We start from the raw sequence: 22,145 nt of genomic DNA on the forward strand, positions 1-22,145 counted from the left end.
ATCTTACGGAATCCTTAAGAGGTTTTTAGAGGTTTAAACAAAATCATGTTTTTTTCTTTGTATTATCTTTTACCAGATCTACTGTGTTATATTCTCCTACATTAATTTCAAATTTCCACAAACGTTAGGAAAGTGCTTCCTTTCAAATGGTATCAAGAATATGTATATCCTTGCTTCAGGTCCTGAGCTACAGGCAGTTAGATTTGGGTATGTCATTTTAGCCGAAAATTTGAAAAAAAAGGGGCAGATCCCATTTAAAGTATGGCTCATCAGGCTCAGGTAGCACCAGGCTTGAATTTTCGATCAAATCTCTAATCAAATCCAGACGTAGGCCTATTTATATGCTTTTGAATCACGCTTCTGGTTTTGGAAGGAAATACCAGGTTACCCTGGTGAACAGTGATTTATTCTCGGATGGAACACTTGTAAAATACCAGTAAAATATTCAACCCTAGTCTGGTCTGTAAGGTGTTCTCCCAGAGAGAGAGAGAGAGAGAGAGAGAGATAATCTGCCATAATGCATCAGAACAACAGACTATACCTCAGCCACAGATCATTATTGAAACTCCATGTAGCCATGCCTAGCAGCCATGTTCCATCAGCCCAGACATGTACAGAGCCTTTTTCTGTCTGTTTGTCTGACAGATTAAACCCTTTCACCAATCACTTCTTAGTTCTCTGCTCAGATTTAGCAGACAGAGCTCTGTGCTCTGCGTCAGTGGCCAAGTTGTGAAAGCGGATATGCATGAGTGTATGAGAACCTGAAAGCACTTCACAGCAACAATCAGAGCTGTGCCCTTGAACATGAACACTGACGGGGAGAAGAGAGAGCTAAGACATGCAGGGAGTGCTTTTTAGACCATTCGAGGACCCCGACTTGATTTGCTTTGTCATTGAAATTACACAACGGTAACAGAGGACCTCTCACAATCAACAGGCTTATAACACAGCAAGAGGCATAGTGGGGATGGCCGAGTAAAAACCAGTCCGTTCAATTGAAATCTGAAAATGAACCAAGTCTAAGTGTGGAATTAATACAGATGGCTCTGAGGTGATTGCAAACAAGGCTCTTGAGTTAATGATAGAGGACTTTGCTCAGAATAAGAGGACGTATCCATGCCTAAAGAGCAAATATTACTTCTTTGTAATCACTTGTGAACATTATGAGGAGTTGGTAAACAGATGGCACGAGACAGATGGCATGCGAATTGTTCAGTAATACTATATTTATGAAATGGTTTAGTTTAAGTAGTGTCGCCGAAGTATTCCGTTTCAACTGCCACACTAAAATAATTCATCAACGCTACATACAATTGTAACTGTGCCAGATTCATGGCAAACAAATGACCAGTTAAACAGACTGGAAAAGCAGAAAAAAAGAATGTGGCCTTTTTTTTTTTTAAACAGCAGGATCATCCATATTTCATGACGTCCTCCCTCTCACAGCCAGTTCTGTTTGGGTCTAGGCTACATTTGCATTTGAACATTGACTCAACACCTTTTGTCTGAAACTGCTGTTGCGTTTGAAGCCCAGATCAGATACCATTCCTGCTTTTTTTTTTACCTCTAGATGTGGGCACTGGCCCAGAAAAATATGATCTTTGTTGATTAGCAATTCTTCAAACCCTTTGTGGACCATCTTATGACGCTCGATACAATTAAAGGGCATAGATATAATTAAATAAACCCCCATGTCTGTAAACACATTATCCAATCAAAACTCTTATCATCAAATGAACAAGAGATGCTTTAAGAAATACATGTTTATTTAAAAAAAAATCTATTGCTTAATTACTCCAAAAGGTGAAAATAAGAACACGAAGTCACAGATTTCTCCCTCATTCCAATCCATTATTTCTATCTTCTTCCCTCTCTCTGTAAGTGAGAGTAACTGTCTCTATTGGAAACTTGTGATGTAAATGAAGTATCGCTCGAAATGTGAGAGTGGGCATCTCTTCCTGGGTGCCTCTGAATCGATGAAAGGCAGGATCATGTGCTTTAATGACCCAGGTGTTAGCCGGAGGGAGAGAGCCGACCGACTCTGCCCAGAGAAGGAGGGGGGATGGAGGGCACAGACTGACCACACTGGGCTACACCGTTGATCAACGCTCACTCAGAAGTCTCGCTTAGTGTCTCTGGCTCTTTATGTAATGGGGGTATACCTGATAAGGGGAGGACACACAGGTGTGAGGAACACGAGCGTAATACAGTATAAAGCAACGTTCACATTCTCATCAAGAAATGTCATTCGCACACATTGACACACGGAAACGTTCTCTCACAACCACCCACACACTACAGTAATAGGAGAGAGAAAGTCATAGCATGGGTCATAATTGAGCTCTGTTGAGATCTTCAGTCCAGGGTGGGGGAGTTGCTCTCCTCTCCTCTCCTCTCCAGAGCTGGCCTCTCCTCCTCTCCTCCCACAATGGTCTGTGGCTAGCTGTCTGTCTGGGACATTATGAGTGATTGAGCTGCTTCCGAAGGCCTTGGCTTCGCCCAGCGGGCTGTGGATCAATCAGCCGATGTCTGAGGGAGACAAGACCTCCCAGCCTCCCAGGCCCCACGCAGCCCTCCCAGTGTTTAGCCTCACAGCCTGTCAATCCCACTCATCTCCCTCCATTGGCTTCAGCTTCCTGTCTGCCTGTTCCTCTCAGCTGAAGAAGTAAGTGGATTCCTTTACCCGCTGGAGATCAAAGTTGCCTGGGAGACAAAAACAACACAAACACACCTCAGTGAAAAGTGATGTGTGATGATTGCTTAAGTTTTGATCTGTCAAATATTGTGGTCCAATTCGGAGTGACTGATCAGTCTAATATCAATCTCCATCTTCAGATCCGCATTGAATTCAACTCTGAAAAGTTGCCCCTGTACATGACTGTCGACTCCTATAGATACATTATAGGAGTCAATGCTTCCTCTACCATTATATAGGTGGGCCAGACTGCTGACTGTAACCTGTCATATGTGAGTGCAAGAGTAGGGAGGGGCCTGACCGTCTATATAAGGGACCAGATTATAATACTGATTCTGTCATTTAGAGGAGGGGAAATGACAGCTAGGCAAGACACCCACTCTGTGCATAGCTATTCTATCTCAACTAACACATGTAACCTACTACACGAGAGGAACTAAATGTTCCGATTATGTTGTATAACAATGGGCGATGCTGAAATTAACCGCGACCTGTTCAATGTAACCTGGCGGAGTGATGCAGAAAATCATCCTGGATTATGTCCAGCTAGTATTCATCCACTGTATCCTGTTAGAGGAGACATCCATGGGTTACCGTGGTGATGGCCTCTGTGTGGTTCGGACACAAAGCAGACCACCACATCTGCCTGAGCCATGTAAACAGATTATGAATGCGGGTGGAGGGTGGGGACAATTAATGGTAATCAACTTTATGCAATTCAGCTGCCGGTGCCAACCAGCCACTACAGATGGACAGAGAGAGAGGTTGAGTAAAGCCTCCTTCAGAACTGATGGATGGACGTGGTGCTGACAGAACAACGTACGCTGTTATCAATCATACCCTATGTCTATGCTGTGGGAATTAGAGGTAGAATCTGATGGACAGAACACACAGGTCACATTGGGTGCAGATAGAGAGAGAGACAAAGATGCAGAGAGACAGACACACACAAGAGAGTCAGCGAACGAGGCAGAGAGAGAACAAGAGAACGAGAGTCAGAAAACGAGGCAGAGAGAGAACGAGAGTCAGAGAACGAGGCAGAGAGAGAACGAGAGTCAGAGAACGAGAGAACGAGAGTCAGAGAACGAGGCAGAGAGAGAACGAGAGAACGAGAGTCAGAGAACGAGGCAGAGAGAGAACGAGAGAACGAGAGTCAGAGAACGAGGCAGAGAGAGAACGAGAGTCAGAGAACGAGGCAGAGAGAGAACGAGAGAACGAGGCAGAGAGAGAACGAGAGAACGAGGCAGAGAGAGAACGAGAGAACGAGGCAGAGAGAGAACGAGGCAGAGAGAGAACGAGAGTCAGGGGACGGACGGAACGGACGGACGGACGGACGGACGGACGGACGGACGGACGGACGGACGGACGGACGGACGGACGGACGGACGGACGGACGGACGGACGGACGGACGGACGGACGGACGGACGGACGGACGGACGGACGGACGGACGGACGGACGGACGGACGGACGGACAGACAGACAGACAGACAGACAGACAGACAGACAGACAGACAGACAGACAGACAGACAGACAGACAGACAGACAGACAGACAGACAGACACTGACCTGTTTGGGGCACTTTGGCCAGCAGCAGCAGCATTCTCCGGTACTCCAGAAACTTTTTGCTTTTGACCTCGCTCCTGGAGGAGAAGGGAGGACACGATAAAAGCCTTATTTAACTGTTGTTGTTGTGGTGGTAAGAGGTTGGTCAGGAGTCCCGTGAGAAGAGCAGGATAGTGGTGCAGGATCCTCAGGCTCATCTCCCTAAGCTCCAGCCTTCCTCGGTCTCTCCTTGCCTCTCCTCCTAGGGACTAATGACCTCACGGGGCCTGGGCACAGGGAGTGAGGGGCTGGCCTGAGGTGCCCAATTACCTCACAGAAGGAGCAGTGTGGATACCATGTACACTTAACCCAAGCCCAGGGGATTACCGTAAAAACAAAACTTTTTACAAGCAACCTCACTAACAGTAAAACAGCCCTTTTTTTTTTACTGTAATACAAGTAGTCTGTTGAGATTCTAAACACATTTACCTTCAAAGGAAGTCTGGGATCTGGGAATTTGTTGACGTTAAAAATCATGTCTCTATTGGATAGCATAGTTAAAAGCCCATCCAGAGTTTAGTATGTTTACCTTCTACGGTGCTTAAATTATTATTACTTTAACGATGTGTGTATGCTTTACCATGCAACTACAGTGCATTAGGAAAGTATTCAGACCCATTCCCCTTTTCCACATTTTGTGTAGTTACAGACTTAATCTAAAAATACATTTAAAACAAATAAAAAAAACATCAATCTACAAACAATAGCCCATAATGACAAAGTGAAAACAGGTTTTTTAGAATTTTTGCAAATGTATTACAAATAAAAAACAGAAATACCTTATTTACATAAGTATTCAGACCCTTTGCTATGAGCCTCGAAATTGAGCTCAGGTGCATCCTGTTTACATTGATCATCCTTGAGATGTTTCTACAACTTGATTGGAGTCCACCTGTGATAAATTCAATTGATTGGACATGATTTGGAAAGGCACACCTGTCTATATAAGGTCCCACAGTTGACAATGCATGTCAGAGCAAAAAGTAAGCCATGAGGTTGAAGGAATTGTCCGAACGAGCCCCGAGACAGGATTGTGTCGATGCACAGATCTGGGAATGGGTACCAAAACCCTTATGCAGCATTGAAGGTCCCCAAGAACACAGTGGCCTCCATCATTCTTAAATGGAAGAAGTTTGGAACCACCAAGACTCTTCCTAGAGCTGGCTGCCCGGCCAAACTGAGCAATCAGGGGAGAATGACCTTGGTCAAAGAGGTGACCAAGAACCTGATTTGCTGGTCTGATGAAACCAAGATTGATCTCTTTGGCCTGAATGCCAAGCGTCACGCCTGGAGTAAACCTGGCACCATCCCTACGGTGAAGCATGGTCGTGTCAGCATCATGATGTGGGGATGTTTTCAGTGGCAGGGACTGGAAGGGACTGGGAGACTAGTCAGGATCGAGGGAAAGATTAACGGAGCAAAGTACAGAGAGATGAAAAGCGCTCAGGACCTCAGTCTGACCTCAGTTAATCTTCTAACAGGACAACAACCCCAAACACACAGCCAAGACAACACAGGAGTGGCTTCGGGACAAGTGTCAATGTCCTTGAGTGGCCCAACCAGAGCCCGGACTTGAACCTGATCGAACATCTCTGGAGAGACCTGAAAATAGCTGTGCAGTGACGCTCCCCATCCAACCTGACAGAGCTTGATAGGATCTGCAGAGAAGAATGGCAGAAACTCCCCAAATACAGGTGTGCCAAGCTTGTAACGTCATAACCAAGAAGACTTGATGCTTCAACAAAGAACGGAGTAAATGGTCTGAATACTTATGTAAACGTACTATCATTTTTGTTATTCTTTATACATTTGCAAAACAAAAAACACTATATTTGCTTCGTCATTATAGGGTATTGTGTGTAGATTGATGAGGAAAAAAACCCAAAACAATTTAAACTATTTTAGAATAAGACTAACGTAACGTAACACGTGGAAAAAGTCAAGGGGTCTGAATAGTGTCTGAAGGCTTAACAAGTACATAGCGTATACAGGGTGAGAGAGAGACCACAGCAGTAAACTCCCAAGTAGATGAATGTTTGTACATTCTTTGCATACATGGCTGAGAGAAAGTGAAAGGTTCATCGGCAGTGCTGTTGAATCTACTTTTTGTTGAGTTATGTATTCTCAGTAAAAAATGCTCAATGTGCAATAACACGTTCTGGTAAATGCACAAAATAGGCGAGGTTTGCATATAAAGACATTTAAAGTCAGGTTTTTCCCCTCCCCAACACTTTTTTCCCTCTATGCTCCTTTCCTCCTATCTTATAGCTAAATAAAGCATACTAAACTGCCAGTCCCAGTGTGGTGTATCAGTGGTCCAGTGTGTGGTGTGTAGAAACTTACTGTAGCCCAGAACAGTATTTCTTCAGTAGGAAGTTGGACAGCTCTTGAAGGATGGGCTGGCTGTGCAGTGCCACAAACTGCTCCCGGCAAACCTGGCAACCCAAGAGAGCACACCACACACAGTCACTCTACTGTACTCCCAGCACTCAAGCAATCACTCTATTCAACACTGGCATTTGACTGTACTGGGAGTTCTAGAGTGATCTGGCAACCCGAGAGAGTCACTCACTCTGTCCTCATGATACAAGCAGAACCAACAACACTACTCAACTCTCCAGCTTCATTGACACAGGACTCGAAGTCACACTGCTGACTTGAGTTATGCTAATGATCTCCATTGGGGTTGCTCCATTTGTCCTCTCCAGTGCCGTCGGTCTCCATTGTGTGACTGGGGAGATCTAAACTAGGTTGATGAAACGCTCACAATCCCTCTGAGAGGAAGGAGAGGAGACCGGTCACAGACCCTGATACTACATAGACAACAGGGGAGGACAGGAGGAGAGAAGGAGAAGAGGGGGTAGAGGTAGAAATGGAGGAGGAAAGGGATAGGAGACTAGCTAGAATGATTGGGGCCATTCATTTATACTGCCAGGTCGGTGCCAATTTAATGCTTGCCTGAAGAATAGAAATATGATAATATAAAATCCTATGTCATATGTTAAGGTGCGGACCAATATATTTAAAGTGCTGCCCCTAGCCTTTGTGTTCAATTGGCTATGTAATGAGGGAAGGGCACTTTGAGATTTAAACATGACAAGAAATAACCACACTGTGAAAACCCGCTTCAATGCTAATTATTGGAGATTGGATGAAGAAATAGCACTTTCCTTAACATAATTCACACAGAAATACCATTATGGTAATTCGGCCATTTTGGATCTCAACAGAGCGTCTCAATTTAGTGTTGTTGACACCTCGGAGCGTCTCAATTTAGTGTTGTTAACACCTCGGAGTCACGCTAAAAAGGACAGGCCAACACAGCCCTCTATACTCCGTAATGGCCCTCTGTAACAGGATGCAACTCTGGGACATATGGTGCTGTCTGCTGCCAATAGCTGTAAAGCCATGTATTAACAGCCAGGCAGCCAGTGGTGTAAAGTAATTGACTCTGGCCACCAGGGAAGGCCTATACGGGGTATTATACTCTGGGTAGTTCAAGCCTTGAATGCTGATTGGCTGACAGCTGTGGTATATCAGACTGTATACCACGGGTATGACAAAACCTTTATTTTTTTACTGCTCTAATTACATTGGTAACCAGTTTATAATAGCAATAAGGTAACTCAGGGGTTTGTGGTATTTGGCCAGTATACCACGGCTATGGGCTGTGTCCAGGCCCCCATCGTTGCTTCATGCGTAAGAACAGCCCTTAGCCGTGGTATATTGGCCATATACCACACCTGACCTGGGCCTTATTGCTTAAGTATACTACCCCACCCAGCCACAAGGAGCTGTGTGCTAAGGTCAATGGAGGAATGAAGGTGATAGAAGAAAATGAAGATGACGTACCTTGTTCATGGTGTCGACTGTGATGGCGTGGGTCCAGAAGCAGTCGTGGACGGAGACGAACGTCAGGCCGGCGCTGGAGAAGCACACAGAGGAAGAAAGAGACTAGGGCTAGACGTGGTGGAAGGAAATCGTGGTGGAAACTGGATACCGTAACATGAGGTTGCCGGGCCCCAATTCTACACATTTTGCCATGGGGCATAGAGAAAATGTAGCAATTTTATAACTCATTTCTTGCAATTCTACACATTTTTCCATGGACCGGAGAGAAAAATGTGCAATTCTACAGCTTATTTCCTGCAACTCTACTCAGTTTGCCATAGGGTGCAGAAAAATCTGAGTGAGAGTGACTAAGAAAATAAATTAATTAATTCGTCCACGATTACTAAAAGTTTAGATAATTGAGTGAATGTCAGTGAGTGACAAGAGAACAACTGCTGATGCACAACCACATTTTAGAAATAGGCCTATTCTAATTTTCTAACTCTCAACAGCAAGTTGAGACCTCCTTGGAAATGGATGCAGCCTGCCACCAGTTTCCCCATCCCTGTTGTAGAGTGTGGTGTGGGTCAGAGGTTATAGGTTAGGCCTTAGTGTACCTGTAGCAGTAGAGAGCAGTCAGCATCATGTGTGTGGAGTCCAGAGAGTGGATGAAGTTAGGAGGGAAGGCATTCTTCTGTTTCACAGTGTCTGGTCTCCTGTGGATGAAAAACAGGACAGTTATTCACAACAGGAGAAGACACACACAGTCACACGCTAACTATGTTTCTCTCACACACCAACACATACCCCCCCACCATGAAGTCCCTGATGATGCAAGGAACTGAAAAGCCAGTTTCCAAGTCCATAAATCACTGATGGTAGATCAATATGAATTATGTATGAGTGACAAAGAAACAACAGAACAGATGTTCACGTGACAGCGGGCATCTCGCCAATAACAACTGCACTCTAAACTTCCAAATTCCCGTGCAAGCCTCCAGCTAATTGGGTGTTGGCGAGAAAAGAAAAACACATTGCAGTATTAGAAGCTGTTTTGGCAACTGTCATCCAACTGAAGGGTTGGAGAAATGTAAATGTGCATCGACCTCTGCTGAAAGTGAGCACTTTCCCAATCTGTATATGCACACATTATCCTCATTAGCCTGGGCCTTGACCTCCCAACCCACTGATCCAGTGCACTTGTAATGAGGATGGAGTACAGGGGGATAATAGCTTGGGATGCACCCAGCAGCACAGACTAGACATAGGCATGCCAGCTATACAGATGTCAACTCCACTCCCATGTAACGCCGTTTGGCTGGGAACTGGCCAGAGTGATGGAGAAAATAGCCAAGCCTGTATCAGTGCTTAGGGGTAACTTCTACCTACTCTGAAATCTATGCGATTGAAAACTATGCGGTTAACTTTGTCTCTATGGGGAATGGGATAGACTGGGAGTTTAGCTTCAAGCACTTTAGTAACAGTTAGTCAAGTCAAATCACATTTTATTGGTCACATACACATGGTTAGCAGATGTTAATGCGAGTGTAGTGAAATTATTGTGTTTCTAGTTCCGACAGTGCAGTAATATCTAACAAGTAATCTAACAAAAATGACTACCTTGTACACACAAATGGGATGTACATAAGAATATGTACATATAAATATATGGATGAGCGATGGCCGTGCGGCATAGGCAAGATGCAGTAGATGCTATAGAATACAGTATACAGTGCCTTGCGAAAGTATTCGGCCCCCTTGAACTTTGCGACCTTTTGCCACATTTCAGGCTTCAAACATAAAGATATAAAACTGTATTTTTTTGTGAAGAATCAACAACAAGTGGGACACAATCATGAAGTGGAACGACATTTATTGGATATTTCAAACTTTTTTAACAAATCAAAAACTGAAAAATTGGGCGTGCAAAATTATTCAGCCCCTTTACTTTCAGTGCAGCAAACTCTCTCCAGAAGTTCAGTGAGGATCTCTGAATGATCCAATGTTGACCTAAATGACTAATGATGATAAATACAATCCACCTGTGTGTAATCAAGTATAAATGCACCTGCACTGTGATAGTCTCAGAGGTCCGTTAAAAGCGCAGAGAGCATCATGAAGAACAAGGAACACACCAGGCAGGTCCGAGATACTGTTGTGAAGAAGTTTAAAGCCGGATTTGGATACAAAAAGATTTCCCAAGCTTTAAACATCCCAAGGAGCACTGTGCAAGCGATAATATTGAAATGGAAGGAGTATCAGACCACTGCAAATCTACCAAGACCTGGCCGTCCCTCTAAACTTTCAGCTCATACAAGGAGAAGACTGATCAGAGATGCAGCCAAGAGGCCCATGATCACTCTGGATGAACTGCAGAGATCTACAGCTGAGGTGGGAGACTCTGTCCATAGGACAACAATCAGTCGTATATTGCACAAATCTGGCCTTTATGGAAGAGTGGCAAGAAGAAAGCCATTTCTTAAAGATATCCATAAAAAGTGTTGTTTAAAGTTTGCCACAAGCCACCTGGGAGACACACCAAACATGTGGAAGAAGGTGCTCTGGTCAGATGAAACCAAAATTGAACTTTTTGGCAACAATGCAAAACGTTATGTTTGGCGTAAAAGCAACATAGCTCATCACACTGAACACACCATCCCCACTGTCAAACATGGTGGTGGCAGCATCATGGTTTGGGCCTGCTTTTCTTCAGCAGGGACAGGGAAGATGGTTAAAATTGATGGGAAGATGGATGGAGCCAAATACAGGACCATTCTGGAAGAAAACCTGATGGAGTCTGCAAAAGACCTGAGACTGGGACGGAGATTTGTCTTCCAACAAGACAATGATCCAAAACATAAAGCAAAATCTACAATGGAATGGTTCAAAAATAAACATATCCAGGTGTTAGAATGGCCAAGTCAAAGTCCAGACCTGAATCCAATCGAGAATCTGTGGAAAGAACTGAAAACTGCTGTTCACAAATGCTCTCCATCCAACCTCTCCAATGTCAGTCTCTCAATGTGCAAAACTGATAGAGACATACCCCAAGCGACTTACAGCTGTAATCGCAGCAAAAGGTGGCGCTACAAAGTATTAACTTAAGGGGGCTGAATAATTTTGCACGCCCAATTTTTCAGTTTTTGATTTTAAAAAAAAGTTTGAAATATCCAATAAATGTCGTTCCACTTCATGACAGTTTTATATCTTTATGTTTGAAGCCTGAAATGTGGCAAAAGGTCGCAAAGTTCAAGGGGGCCGAATACTTTCGCAAGGCACTGTATACATATGAGATTAGTAATGTAGGATATGTAAACATTATTAAAGTGCCGTTATTTAAAGTGACTAGTAATACCTTTATTAAATCAATTTATTACATTTATTAAAGTGGCCAGAGATTTGAGTCAGTATGTTGGCAGCAGCCACTCTATGTTAGTGATGACTGTTTAATAGTCTGATGGCCTTGAGATAGAAGCTGTTTTTCAGTCTCTCGGTCCCAGCTTTGATGCACCTGTACTGACCTCGCCTTCTGGATGATAGTGGGGTAAACAGGCAGTGGCTCGGGTGGTTATTGTCCTTGATGATCTTTTTGGCCTTCCTGTAACATCGGGTGCTGTAGGTGTCCTGGAGGGCAGGTAGTTTGCCCCCGGTGATGCGTTGTGCAGACCTCACTACCCTCTGGAGAGCCTTACGGTTGTGGCCGGAGCAGTTGCCATACCAGCCGGTGATACAGCCCGACAGGATTCTCTCGATTGTGCATCTGTAAAAGTTTGTGAGTGTTTTAGGTGGCAAGAAATATTTCTTCAGCCTCCTGAGGTTGAAGAGGCACTGTTGCGCCTTCTTCACCACACTGTCTGTGTGGGTGGACCATTTCAGTTTGTCCGTGATTTGTACGCCGAGGAACTTAAAACTTTCCACCTTCTCCACTACTGTCCCGTCGATGTGAATGGGGGGGGTGCTCCCTCTGCTGTTTCCTGAAGTCCACAATCATCTCCTTTGTTTTGTTGACATTGAGTGAGAGGTTATTTCCCTGACACCACACTCCGAGGGCCCTCACCTCCTCCCTGTAGGCCGTCTCGTCACGGTTGGTAATCAAGCCTACCACTGTAGTGTCGTCTGCAAACTTGATGATTGAGTTGGAAGCGTGGATGGCCACGCAGTCATGGATGAACAGGGAGTACAGGAGAGGGCTGAGAATGCACCCTTTTGGGGCCCAAGTGTTGAGGATCAGCGGGGTAGAGATGTTGTTTCCTACCCTCACCACCTGGGGGCGACCCATCAGAAAATCCAGGACCCAGTTGCAAAGGGTGGGGTCGAGATCCAGGGTCTCGAGCTTAATGATGAGTTTGGAGGGTACCATGGTGTTAAATGCTGTTCTGTAGTCAATGAACAGCATTCTTACATAGGTATTCCTCTTGTCCAGATGGGATAGGGCAGTGTCCAGTGTGATGGGGATTGCGTTGTTTGTGAACCTATTGGGGCAGTAAGCAAATTGGAGTGGGTCTAGGGTGTCAGGTAGGGTGGAGGTGAAATGGTCCTTGACTAGTCTCTCAAAGCACTTCATAATGACAGAAGTGAGTGCTACGGGGCAATAGTCGTTTAGCTCAGTTACCTTAGCTTTCTTGGGGACAGGAACAATGGTGGCCATCTTGAAGCATGTGGCCACAGCAGACTGGGACAGGGATTGATTGAATATGTTCGTAAACACACCAGCCAGCTGGTCTGCGCATGCTCTAAGGATGTGGCTAGGGATGCTGTCTGGGCCGGCAGCCTTGCAAGGGTTAACACGTTTAAATGCTTTACTCACGTTGGCCACGGAGAAGGAGAGCCCACAGGCTTTGGTAGTGGGCAGTGTCAGTGGCACTGCATTGTCCTCAAAGTGAGCAAAGTTGTTGTTTAATTTGTCTGGAAACAAGACGTCGGTGTCTGCGACAGGGCTGGTTTTCTTTTTGTAATCTGTGATTGACTGTAGACCCTGCCACATACGTCTGGTTAGATGGTTAGAGGCCTGTAAGCACAGGAGAGACACAGCCAACCACACCACTTACTTACCCTAATAAAGGCCTTTTTAAGGCCTATACTGTGTGCGCGCGTGTGTACAGTACATGTTTTCCGGCCTTATCAGGACCAGAATGTCCTGACTAATCACCAGAACGTCCTGACAAAGTAGGAAAACAGGAAACATTCTGTAAAGCCAGGACTTTTTTCATGTCCTGAATTTGTTTTAAATGCTATTTTAGGCTTACGGGTTAGGGTTTGGGGTTAAGGTTAGGGATAAGTTTAGGGTTAAGGTGTAGGAGTTAAGAAAAATAGGATTTTGAATGGGAATAAATTTTTGCTCCGCAAAAAGTCCTGAAAATTCACGAAAACAAAGCTGTGTGTATGTACACGAGTGAAAGCTGGGGAAATCAGCAGAGAGGAGGGAATGCTGAGCTCGGCTGTAACTGGCAGACTGTGAAATACGGATACTTTCTCTGGCAGAAATCTAAGTTGAGAGGAATAACTCTATAAGCAGCAGCATCCCTCTGCACGCACGCACGCGCGCACAAGCACACACACACACTTTAGTTTGAGATAAAGAGGAGGAAGCTTTTTGTTGTGTCGCCGTGCTCGTGTGTGGCGGTGAATGTCAGGTCAGACAGAAGGCTGTCAATCTGTCTCCTCTCTCTCAGTCAGTGAGGTATTTATGGTCTCTCGATGTCAGTGAGGTATTTATGGTCTCTCTCAATGTCAGTGAGGTATTTATGGTCTCTCTCGATGTCAGTGAGGTATTTATGGTCTCTCGATGTCAGTGCGGTATTTATGGTCTCTCTCGATGTCAGTGAGGTATTTATGGTCTCTCTCTCAGTCAGTGAGGTATTTATGGTCTCAGTCAGTGAGGTATTTATGGTCTCTCGATGTCAGTGAGGTATTTATGGTCTCTCGATGTCAGTGAGGTATTTATGGTCTCTCTCAATGTCAGTGAGGTATTTATGGTCTCTCGATGTCAGTGAGGTATTTATGGTCTCTCGATGTCAGTGAGGTATTTATGGTCTCTCGATGTCAGTGAGGTATTTATGGTCTCTCTCAATGTCAGTGAGGTATTTATGGTCTCTCGATGTCAGTGAGGTATTTATGGTCTCTCTCAATGTCAGTGAGGTATTTATGGTCTCTCGATGTCAGTGCGGTATTTATGGTCTCTCTCGATGTCAGTGAGGTATTTATGGTCTCTCTCGATGTCAGTGAGGTATTTATGGTCTCTCTCGATGTCAGCGGCACACCTCAGACTAATGGGGAGACTGTCACAAGACATAGGCCTCACCTCACTGAGGGATCAGACAGTAGGATACAGACAGCAGCAATCACGAGCTGGATGAAATAGTCACAAAACGTGTGTGGCTGTCAGTCAGCATGGACATTATGAAGAACAGAGTATGAAATTAACTTTTTATTTTAAAGTTAGAAATGACCCATATGCATTTTTCCAGTCTTAGTGATACAGCTCTAGTGTTTTGTGTTATAGTGTAGGTAGGCACTCAAAGATTTACACTAACTATCTCAACTAGGCCTAGTTTCCTATGTTGCACAGGAATATGTATAGGCTACTTTAAAAAAAAGTTTCAAACCAAATACCCAACAAACAACAACCACGGTGTATTAACCTCCAGCTCTACCTCTGATACTAATCACACATTCAATGGCCCTTTTACAGAAATCATTCAGCGGTGACATTTTAGCCCAAATGCCACCCTACCCAGGGCTATCAGTGGCCTGTCTGTCCGTCCGTCTGTCCATCTGGTGCAGATGGCCCCATTGTTTTGAACATATCTTTCCTTTTCAAGTTCAAAAAGTTCACATATACATTATACATTATAAAACATGTCATGTTTTTGGAAGAGAAAGAGACAGAGGGAAAGAGAGAGAGAGAGAAATAAAGTCATTTCTTACAAACTATCCCTAAAAGGACAAAAATACTGTAAGTTATACAAATAATAATTACAGCAGTTTACCTCAATGTCATTGAATATAATTAACACACACGTTCCTGTTTTTGTCTATACAGTTATTTGGCAGGGTACAACATGTCTTTAGTCGCAACCCGGCTGTTATAATTGACATTACATACACATTTTTCAGTCTCTGAGTCCTTTGACTTACAGTTGGCGGCTGTGGTTTGAGCCAAATTGGCCGTAGTCATTTTCTGTCCCAATCACTAACAGTTCCCTTGACATGTACATTTGTTTTTTTATCATCCAGGTTACAAGGTACTGCTCCCAATACAATGAAAAGTGATTCCAGTGGTAACTAATGTCTAGGAGTGTCTTCACTACTTATTTTTGTATGTTCTTCCAGAAGCCCTGTAAACTTTGGACAGTACCAGAAGATATGTGTGTGGTCTCCTATTGGTCAACAGCCCCCCCCCCCCCCACCCCCACCCCCCCAGCATACAATTTCATTATCAAGAAAGGTGTTCCAAAGTATCTAATTTTCACTTTCCAGTCAAACTAGTGCATTTGTGACTACTTTCACAAATTCTCTCCCATGATTGATCTTCCACCACCAAATTCATCTCTAGTTTCCATTTTCCTTTCACATCCTGCGTGTGAAACCATTTATATAACTGAGACACATATTTTGGGGTTATTTGACCTTCCAATATGTTTATGAAATATTGCTTGACACTGAATGACAATTTTTTTATGACCTCCCATTTCTTGTGTGTCATTAGGTTGTGTCTTATCTGGAAGTACCTAAACATGTCATTTGCAGGTAGACCATATTTGGTTTGGAGCAGAGTAAAAGATTTGTGAACATTCGCTTCAAAAAGCTGGTTAATTGACCCTTCGCTAAGCCCCACCCCCCTTGGTTACTGTTGCAACCTCAGACAGCATTTTCCCAGGAAGCCCAATTCCCCATTCAACCACTGGCGAAATGCCCTCACAATGATCTCAAACTGTGTTTCTAATACACAATGAAATTAAACAGACTACCCCTTGCTAATCAGGAAACTCTTGGGTAATGTTGTGGTGGATTGTTGCTTCACGGGAAAGGGAACCTGGTAAAATGATGTTTGTAGTATAGCTAGCCACTGAATGGCTCTGAATTCACTGTCAGCATGCAGTGAAAGCTATAAATATATTTGGAGCAAACTAGCTAGCAAGTGCTCTAAAATCATACCCTGATGTTGACAGAAAATGGGAGTTTTATTCATAACATTGCTAACTTAGCTAGCTAACATACAGTACCGGTCAAAAGTTTGGACACACCTACTCATTCAGGGTTTTCTTTATTTTTTAAAATATATTTTCTACATTATAGAATAATAGTGAAGACATCGAAATTATGAAATAACACATATGGAATTATGTAGTAAACAAATCAAATTATATTTTATATTTGAGATTCTTCAAAGTAGCCACCCTTTGCCTTGATGACAGATTTGCACATTCTTGGCATTCTCTCAACCAGCTTCATCAGAAATGCTTTTCCAACAGTCTTGGAGTTCAAATAGCCCTTACAAAGCTGTCATCAAGGCAAAGGGTGGCTACTTTGAAGACTCAAGTATAAATATATACCGTACCAGTCAAAAGTTTGGACACCTACACCTTTTCTTTATTTTTATTATTTTCTAAATTGTAGAATAAGTGAAATGCCAAGAGTGTGGAAAGCTGTCAACGAGGCGAAGGGTGGCTACTTTGAAGAAACTCAAATATAAAATACATTTTGATTTGTTTAACACTTTTTTGGTTACTACATGATTCCATATGTGTTATTTCATAGTTTTGATGTCTTCACTATTATTCTACAATGTATAAAATAATAAAGTAAAGAAAAAATATTGAATGAGTAGTTGTGTCCAAACTTATGACTGGTACTGTACATTTTGAGAACATACATTTTATTGAGTGGCTAGCAAGCTATTTAGTATTAGCAACGTTTGGTGGAAAACAATGTAACAAAAGTATAATTTTGTATTCAAAAAATACTTCAACAGGCTATGCATTTCAGGAATCACAAGGACAAGTACTTCTGGTACACTGTTAAATTATTTATCAATTTAAACATGTTTTTTTTGGATGAAAACTCTCCGTTTTTGCCATAGCCCTCATTGGCTTTCATGCAATATAAACGTGAGTTTTTCCGAGGTGTTGGACTTGATGTCCGTTGCTATCCAGTTGCTGCTGTTGGTTCCCCGGAATTCTGGGGCTAACCAAAGGGTCAATTGTGATCAACCCTTTCTGCCATTATGGACTGCTGTCCATACCTTAAGAGTGTATCTTTTACATTCAGTCTTCAATCTAACCTTCCTCCAATGTAATGGGCCTAAAAACGGTAATGAAGGAAGGGGTATTCTCGGAAATGAATTGTGAGCTGTAGCCATTCACTCTAACCCTGGATATAGGGTTGGGGATCCATACTCTAATCCTTAATAACCAATGGAATGAATCCCATTCTCAAAAGTGTTTGTTCTAGGTAGAACTAATCAACAGTATGAAATGCCTTCTCCGCATCTAGGCTGAGAAGCAAGGCTGTTGCAGAGAAGCATTGCTGTTTGTTGTCTACCCTTAGCCAGTGACTGAATGTTTAATACCCTACTAATATTGTTAGTAATTTGTCTGCCAAGTATAAAACCTGTCTGAACCGGGTTAATCAGTTTCCCTACTGTATATGTTTCTGAATTCTCTTAGTAAATTTCGGGTCCGTGGGGAGGAGACTAATATGCCTGAATGAGCTACACTGGGAAGGATCTTTACCTTCCTTGTGGATTACTGTTATGATTGACCATGTTTTGGGTGGGTCTTCCTTTGATAATGCATAGTTATATACTCTGCACAAAGCCAGGCTAATATCCTCAATGAAGGTCTTCACCTCAGTATCCATCTGTCCCCTGGTGATTTATTATTTTGCAATCTCTTGATGGCTTACTCAACCTCGTTCTCTATAACTGGCCGTGTCATTTCGGCCCAATCTTCCTGTGATCATTTTGTGATATTTAGGTTAGACAAGAGGGTTCAAATGTTTTCTTGTTTATGGTCTTGTTCTGCTGAATCATTAAGGTCTTTATAATATGCTGCAAACACCTCCGCAATGTCACTTGGCTTTGAGACTTCTGCTTTAGAGAAGGGATTAATTATCTTAGGGACTACTCTGCTAGCCTGGGCTTTTCTTAGCTGGAAGGCTAACAACCAGCTGTCTCTATTACCCATCTCTTAACATCTCATAACATAACACAACAACTTTTGTTGACATTCATTCAACTTATGCAATGTATCATCTTCCCTTGTTTTTTTATGTTCTCGTTCAAGTCTCTTTAAACTATCCTCCAAACGCTGCTGTTTGTCAATACACTGCTTCTTTAATTTGGCAGACAAAGCAATTATCTTACCTCTTAATACCGCCTTTGCCCCTTCCCACAAAATGGATTGATGATACATCATTATTAAAAAAAAGAAGTAATCTTTCAAATGTTCATTGTAACTCTTGCTTTACAATATGTTATGTCAATATGGAGACAAAATTTAAAGTGCTTCTCCCTTCCTAGATGTATCTTTAGACATACTTGACTGGGGTCCGATATAGTTTTCAACGCTGCATTACTTTACTTTATGTAAATACTGCTTGGATATACAAAATAAGTATATTCTGGAGTAGCTGCCATGACCCTTTGAGAAAAAAAATGGTATTTTATTCTGGAATGCTTTGAACGCCAAGTATCAATAAGCCCCAGTTCATTCATCATGGCAGCCAGGGCTTTAGATTTCTTAGAATGTGGACTGTGCTCAGCAGGAAGTCGGTCAAGCTTGTAATTCTGTATGCAATTAAAAGTCCCCGCCAATAATAACCATCCCTTTTGCATTGTCCACGATTACAGTTACGATATCTTTAAAGAACCCTGGGCAGTCCTCATTTTGATGCATTCAAGTTCAGAATATTAATTTCTGTCCCCACTACCCTCATCTACCCTGATTATCCTTCAACACTTTATTCTTGGCAAAGCACACATATCTATTAAATAAGATTGCAACACCTCTTTTTTCCCCACCATGAAAAGATACACAAAATACTTGATCTACCCATTCTCTTCTTCATTTTTTTGTTAATGTTCTACTGAACGTTTATATTATAACTAATACAATTAACTAGTCGTTTAATCTGTTGTTTTGCATTGATACATAACTCCCTCCTCAACTTGTACTCCCCTCTCTCATCATAAACAGTGCCTTGCGAAAGTATTCGGCCCCCTTGAACTTTGCGACCTTTTGCCACAATTCAGGCTTCAAACATAAAGATATAAAACTGTATTTTTTTGTGAAGAATCAACAACAAGTGGGACACAATCATGAAGTGGAACGACATTTATTGGATATTTCAAACTTTTTTAACAAATCAAAAACTGAAAAATTGGGCGTGCAAAATTATTCAGCCCCCTTAAGTTAATACTTTGTAGCGCCACCTTTTGCTGCGATTACAGCTGTAAGACGCTTGGGGTATGTCTCTATCAGTTTTGCACATCGAGAGACTGAATTTTTTTCCCATTCCTCCTTGCAAAACAGCTCAAGCTCAGTGAGGTTGGATGGAGAGCATTTGTGAACAGCAGTTTTCAGTTCTTTCCACAGATTCTCGATTGGATTCAGGTCTGGACTTTGACTTGGCCATTCTAACACCTGAATATGTTTATTTTTGAACCATTCCATTGTAGATTTTGCTTTATGTTTTGGATCATTGTCTTGTTGGAAGACAAATCTCCGTCCCAGTCTCAGGTCTTTTGCAGACTCCATCAGGTTTTCTTCCAGAATGGTCCTGTATTTGGCTCCATCCATCTTCCCATCGATTTTAACCATCTTCCCTGTCCCTGCTGAAGAAAAGCAGGCCCAAACCATGATGCTGCCACCACCATGTTTGACAGTGGGGATGGTGTGTTCAGCTCTGTTGCTTTTACGCCAAACATAACGTTTTGCATTGTTGCCAAAAAGTTCAATTTTGGTTTCATCTGACCAGAGCACCTTCTTCCACATGTTTGGTGTGTCTCCCAGGTGGCTTGTGGCAAACTTTAAACTACACTTTTTATGGATATCTTTAAGAAATGGCTTTCTTCTTGCCACTCTTCCATAAAGGACAGATTTGTGCAATATACAACTGATTGTTGTCCTATGGACAGAGTCTCCCACCTCAGCTGTAGATCTCTGCAGTTCATCCAGAGTGATCATGGGCCTCTTGGCTGCATCTCTGATCAGTCTTCTCCTTGTATGAGCTGAAAGTTTAGAGGGACGGCCAGGTCTTGGTAGATTTGCAGTGGTCTGATACTCCTTCCATTTCAATATTATCGCTTGCACAGTGCTCCTTGGGATGTTTAAAGCTTGGGAAATCTTTTTGTATCCAAATCCGGCTTTAAACTTCTTCACAACAGTATCTCGGACCTGCCTGGTGTGTTCCTTGTTCTTCATGATGCTCTCTGCGCTTTTAACGGACCTCTGAGACTATCACAGTGCAGGTGCATTTATACGGAGACTTGATTACACACAGGTGGATTGTATTTATCATCATTAGTCATTTAGGTCAACATTGGATCATTCAGAGATCCTCACTGAACTTCTGGAGAGAGTTTGCTGCACTGAAAGTAAAGGGGATGAATAATTTTGCACGCCCAATTTTTCAGTTTTTGATTTGTTAAAAAAGTTTGAAATATCCAATAAATGTCGTTCCACTTCATGACTGTGTCCCACTTGTTGTTGATTCTTCACAAAAAAATACAGTTTTATATCTTTATGTTTGAAGCCTGAAATGTGGCAAAAGTTCGCAAAGTTCAAGGGGGCCGAATACTTTCGCAAGGCACTGTAAATCCATTAAAAAAAGTAATGTCTGTGAAGTGCAGAAACTCACTCCTAAGCTCAATATGATGGTCAAGGACAAATGGAACATCGAACATAACCAAACAAAATCTGCCCCCCCCCCCAAAAAAAAACAGGTTCTCTCAAATAAAGTCATGTTGTTGATTATCTGAAGTAAAATACACCATCCCCCTTCGACATACAGTGGGGCAAAAAAGTATTTAGTCAGCCACCAATTGTGCAAGTTCTCCCACTTAAAAAGATGAGAGAGGCCTGTAATTTTCAGCATAGGTACACTTCAACTATGACAGACAAAATGAGAAAAAAATCCAGAAAATCACATTGTAGGATTTTTTATGAATATATTTGCAAATTATGGTGGAAAATAAGTATTTGGTCAATAACAAAAGTTTATCTCAATACTTTGTTATATACCCTTTGTTGGCAATGACAGAGGTCAAACGTTTTCTGTAAGTCTTCACACAATGTTGCTGGTATTTTGGCCCATTCCTCCATGCAGATCTCCTATAGAGCAGTGATGTTTTGGGGCTGTTGCTGGGCAACACGGACTTTCAACTCCCTCCAAAGATTTTGTATGGAGTTGAGATCTGGAGACTGGCTAGGCCACTCCAGGACCTTGAAATGCTTCTTACGAAGCCACTCCTTCGTTGCCCGGGCGGTGTGTTTGGGATCATTGTCATGCTGAAAGACCCAGCCACGTTTCATCTTCAATACCCTTGCTGATGGAAGGAGGTTTTCACTCAAAATCTCACGATACATGGCCCCATTCATTCTTTCCTTTACACAGATCAGTCGTCTTGGTCCCTTTGCAGAAAAACAGCCCCAAAGCATGATGTTTCCACCCCCATGCTTCACAGTAGGTATGGTGTTCTTTGGATGCAACTCAGCATTCTTTGTCCTCCAAACACGACGAGTTGAGTTCTTACCAAAAAGTTATATTTTGGTTTCATCTGACCATATGACATTCTCCCAATCTTCTTTTGGATCATTCAAATGCTCTCTAGCAAACTTCAGACGGGCCTGGACATGTACTGGCTTAAGCAGGGGGACACGTCTGCCACTGCAGGATTTGAGTCCCTGGCGGCGTAGTGTGTTACTGATGGTAGGCTTTGTTACTTTGGTCCCAGCTCTCTGCAGGTCATTCACTAGGTCCCCCCGTGTGGTTCTGGGATTTTTGCTCACCG

The 22,145-nt window shown here is 42.9% G+C and overlaps 1 protein-coding gene across 1 annotated transcript in view; it reads right to left on the reverse strand.

Moving 5' to 3' along the window:
• Positions 1-1,748: 1,748 nt before the first annotated feature.
• The window catches only part of LOC110524270 (DNA-directed RNA polymerase, mitochondrial), a 101,037-nt gene continuing 80,640 nt past the window's right edge, over positions 1,749-22,145 (reverse strand). Inside the window, exons 17-21 of the mRNA XM_036978023.2 lie at positions 8,749-8,847; positions 8,153-8,225; positions 6,644-6,735; positions 4,265-4,338; positions 1,749-2,703 (exon numbers count right to left, since the gene is read on the reverse strand). Coding sequence (XP_036833918.2) covers positions 2,654-2,703; positions 4,265-4,338; positions 6,644-6,735; positions 8,153-8,225; positions 8,749-8,847 — 388 coding nt within the window. The 3' untranslated portion in view covers positions 1,749-2,653. The remainder of the gene's footprint in view (positions 2,704-4,264; positions 4,339-6,643; positions 6,736-8,152; positions 8,226-8,748; positions 8,848-22,145) is intronic.

The sequence above is a fragment of the Oncorhynchus mykiss genome, chromosome 5 (assembly GCF_057628025.1).
Source record: "Oncorhynchus mykiss isolate SJ-2025 chromosome 5, ASM5762802v1, whole genome shotgun sequence".
Taxonomy (NCBI): Eukaryota; Metazoa; Chordata; class Actinopteri; order Salmoniformes; family Salmonidae; genus Oncorhynchus; species Oncorhynchus mykiss.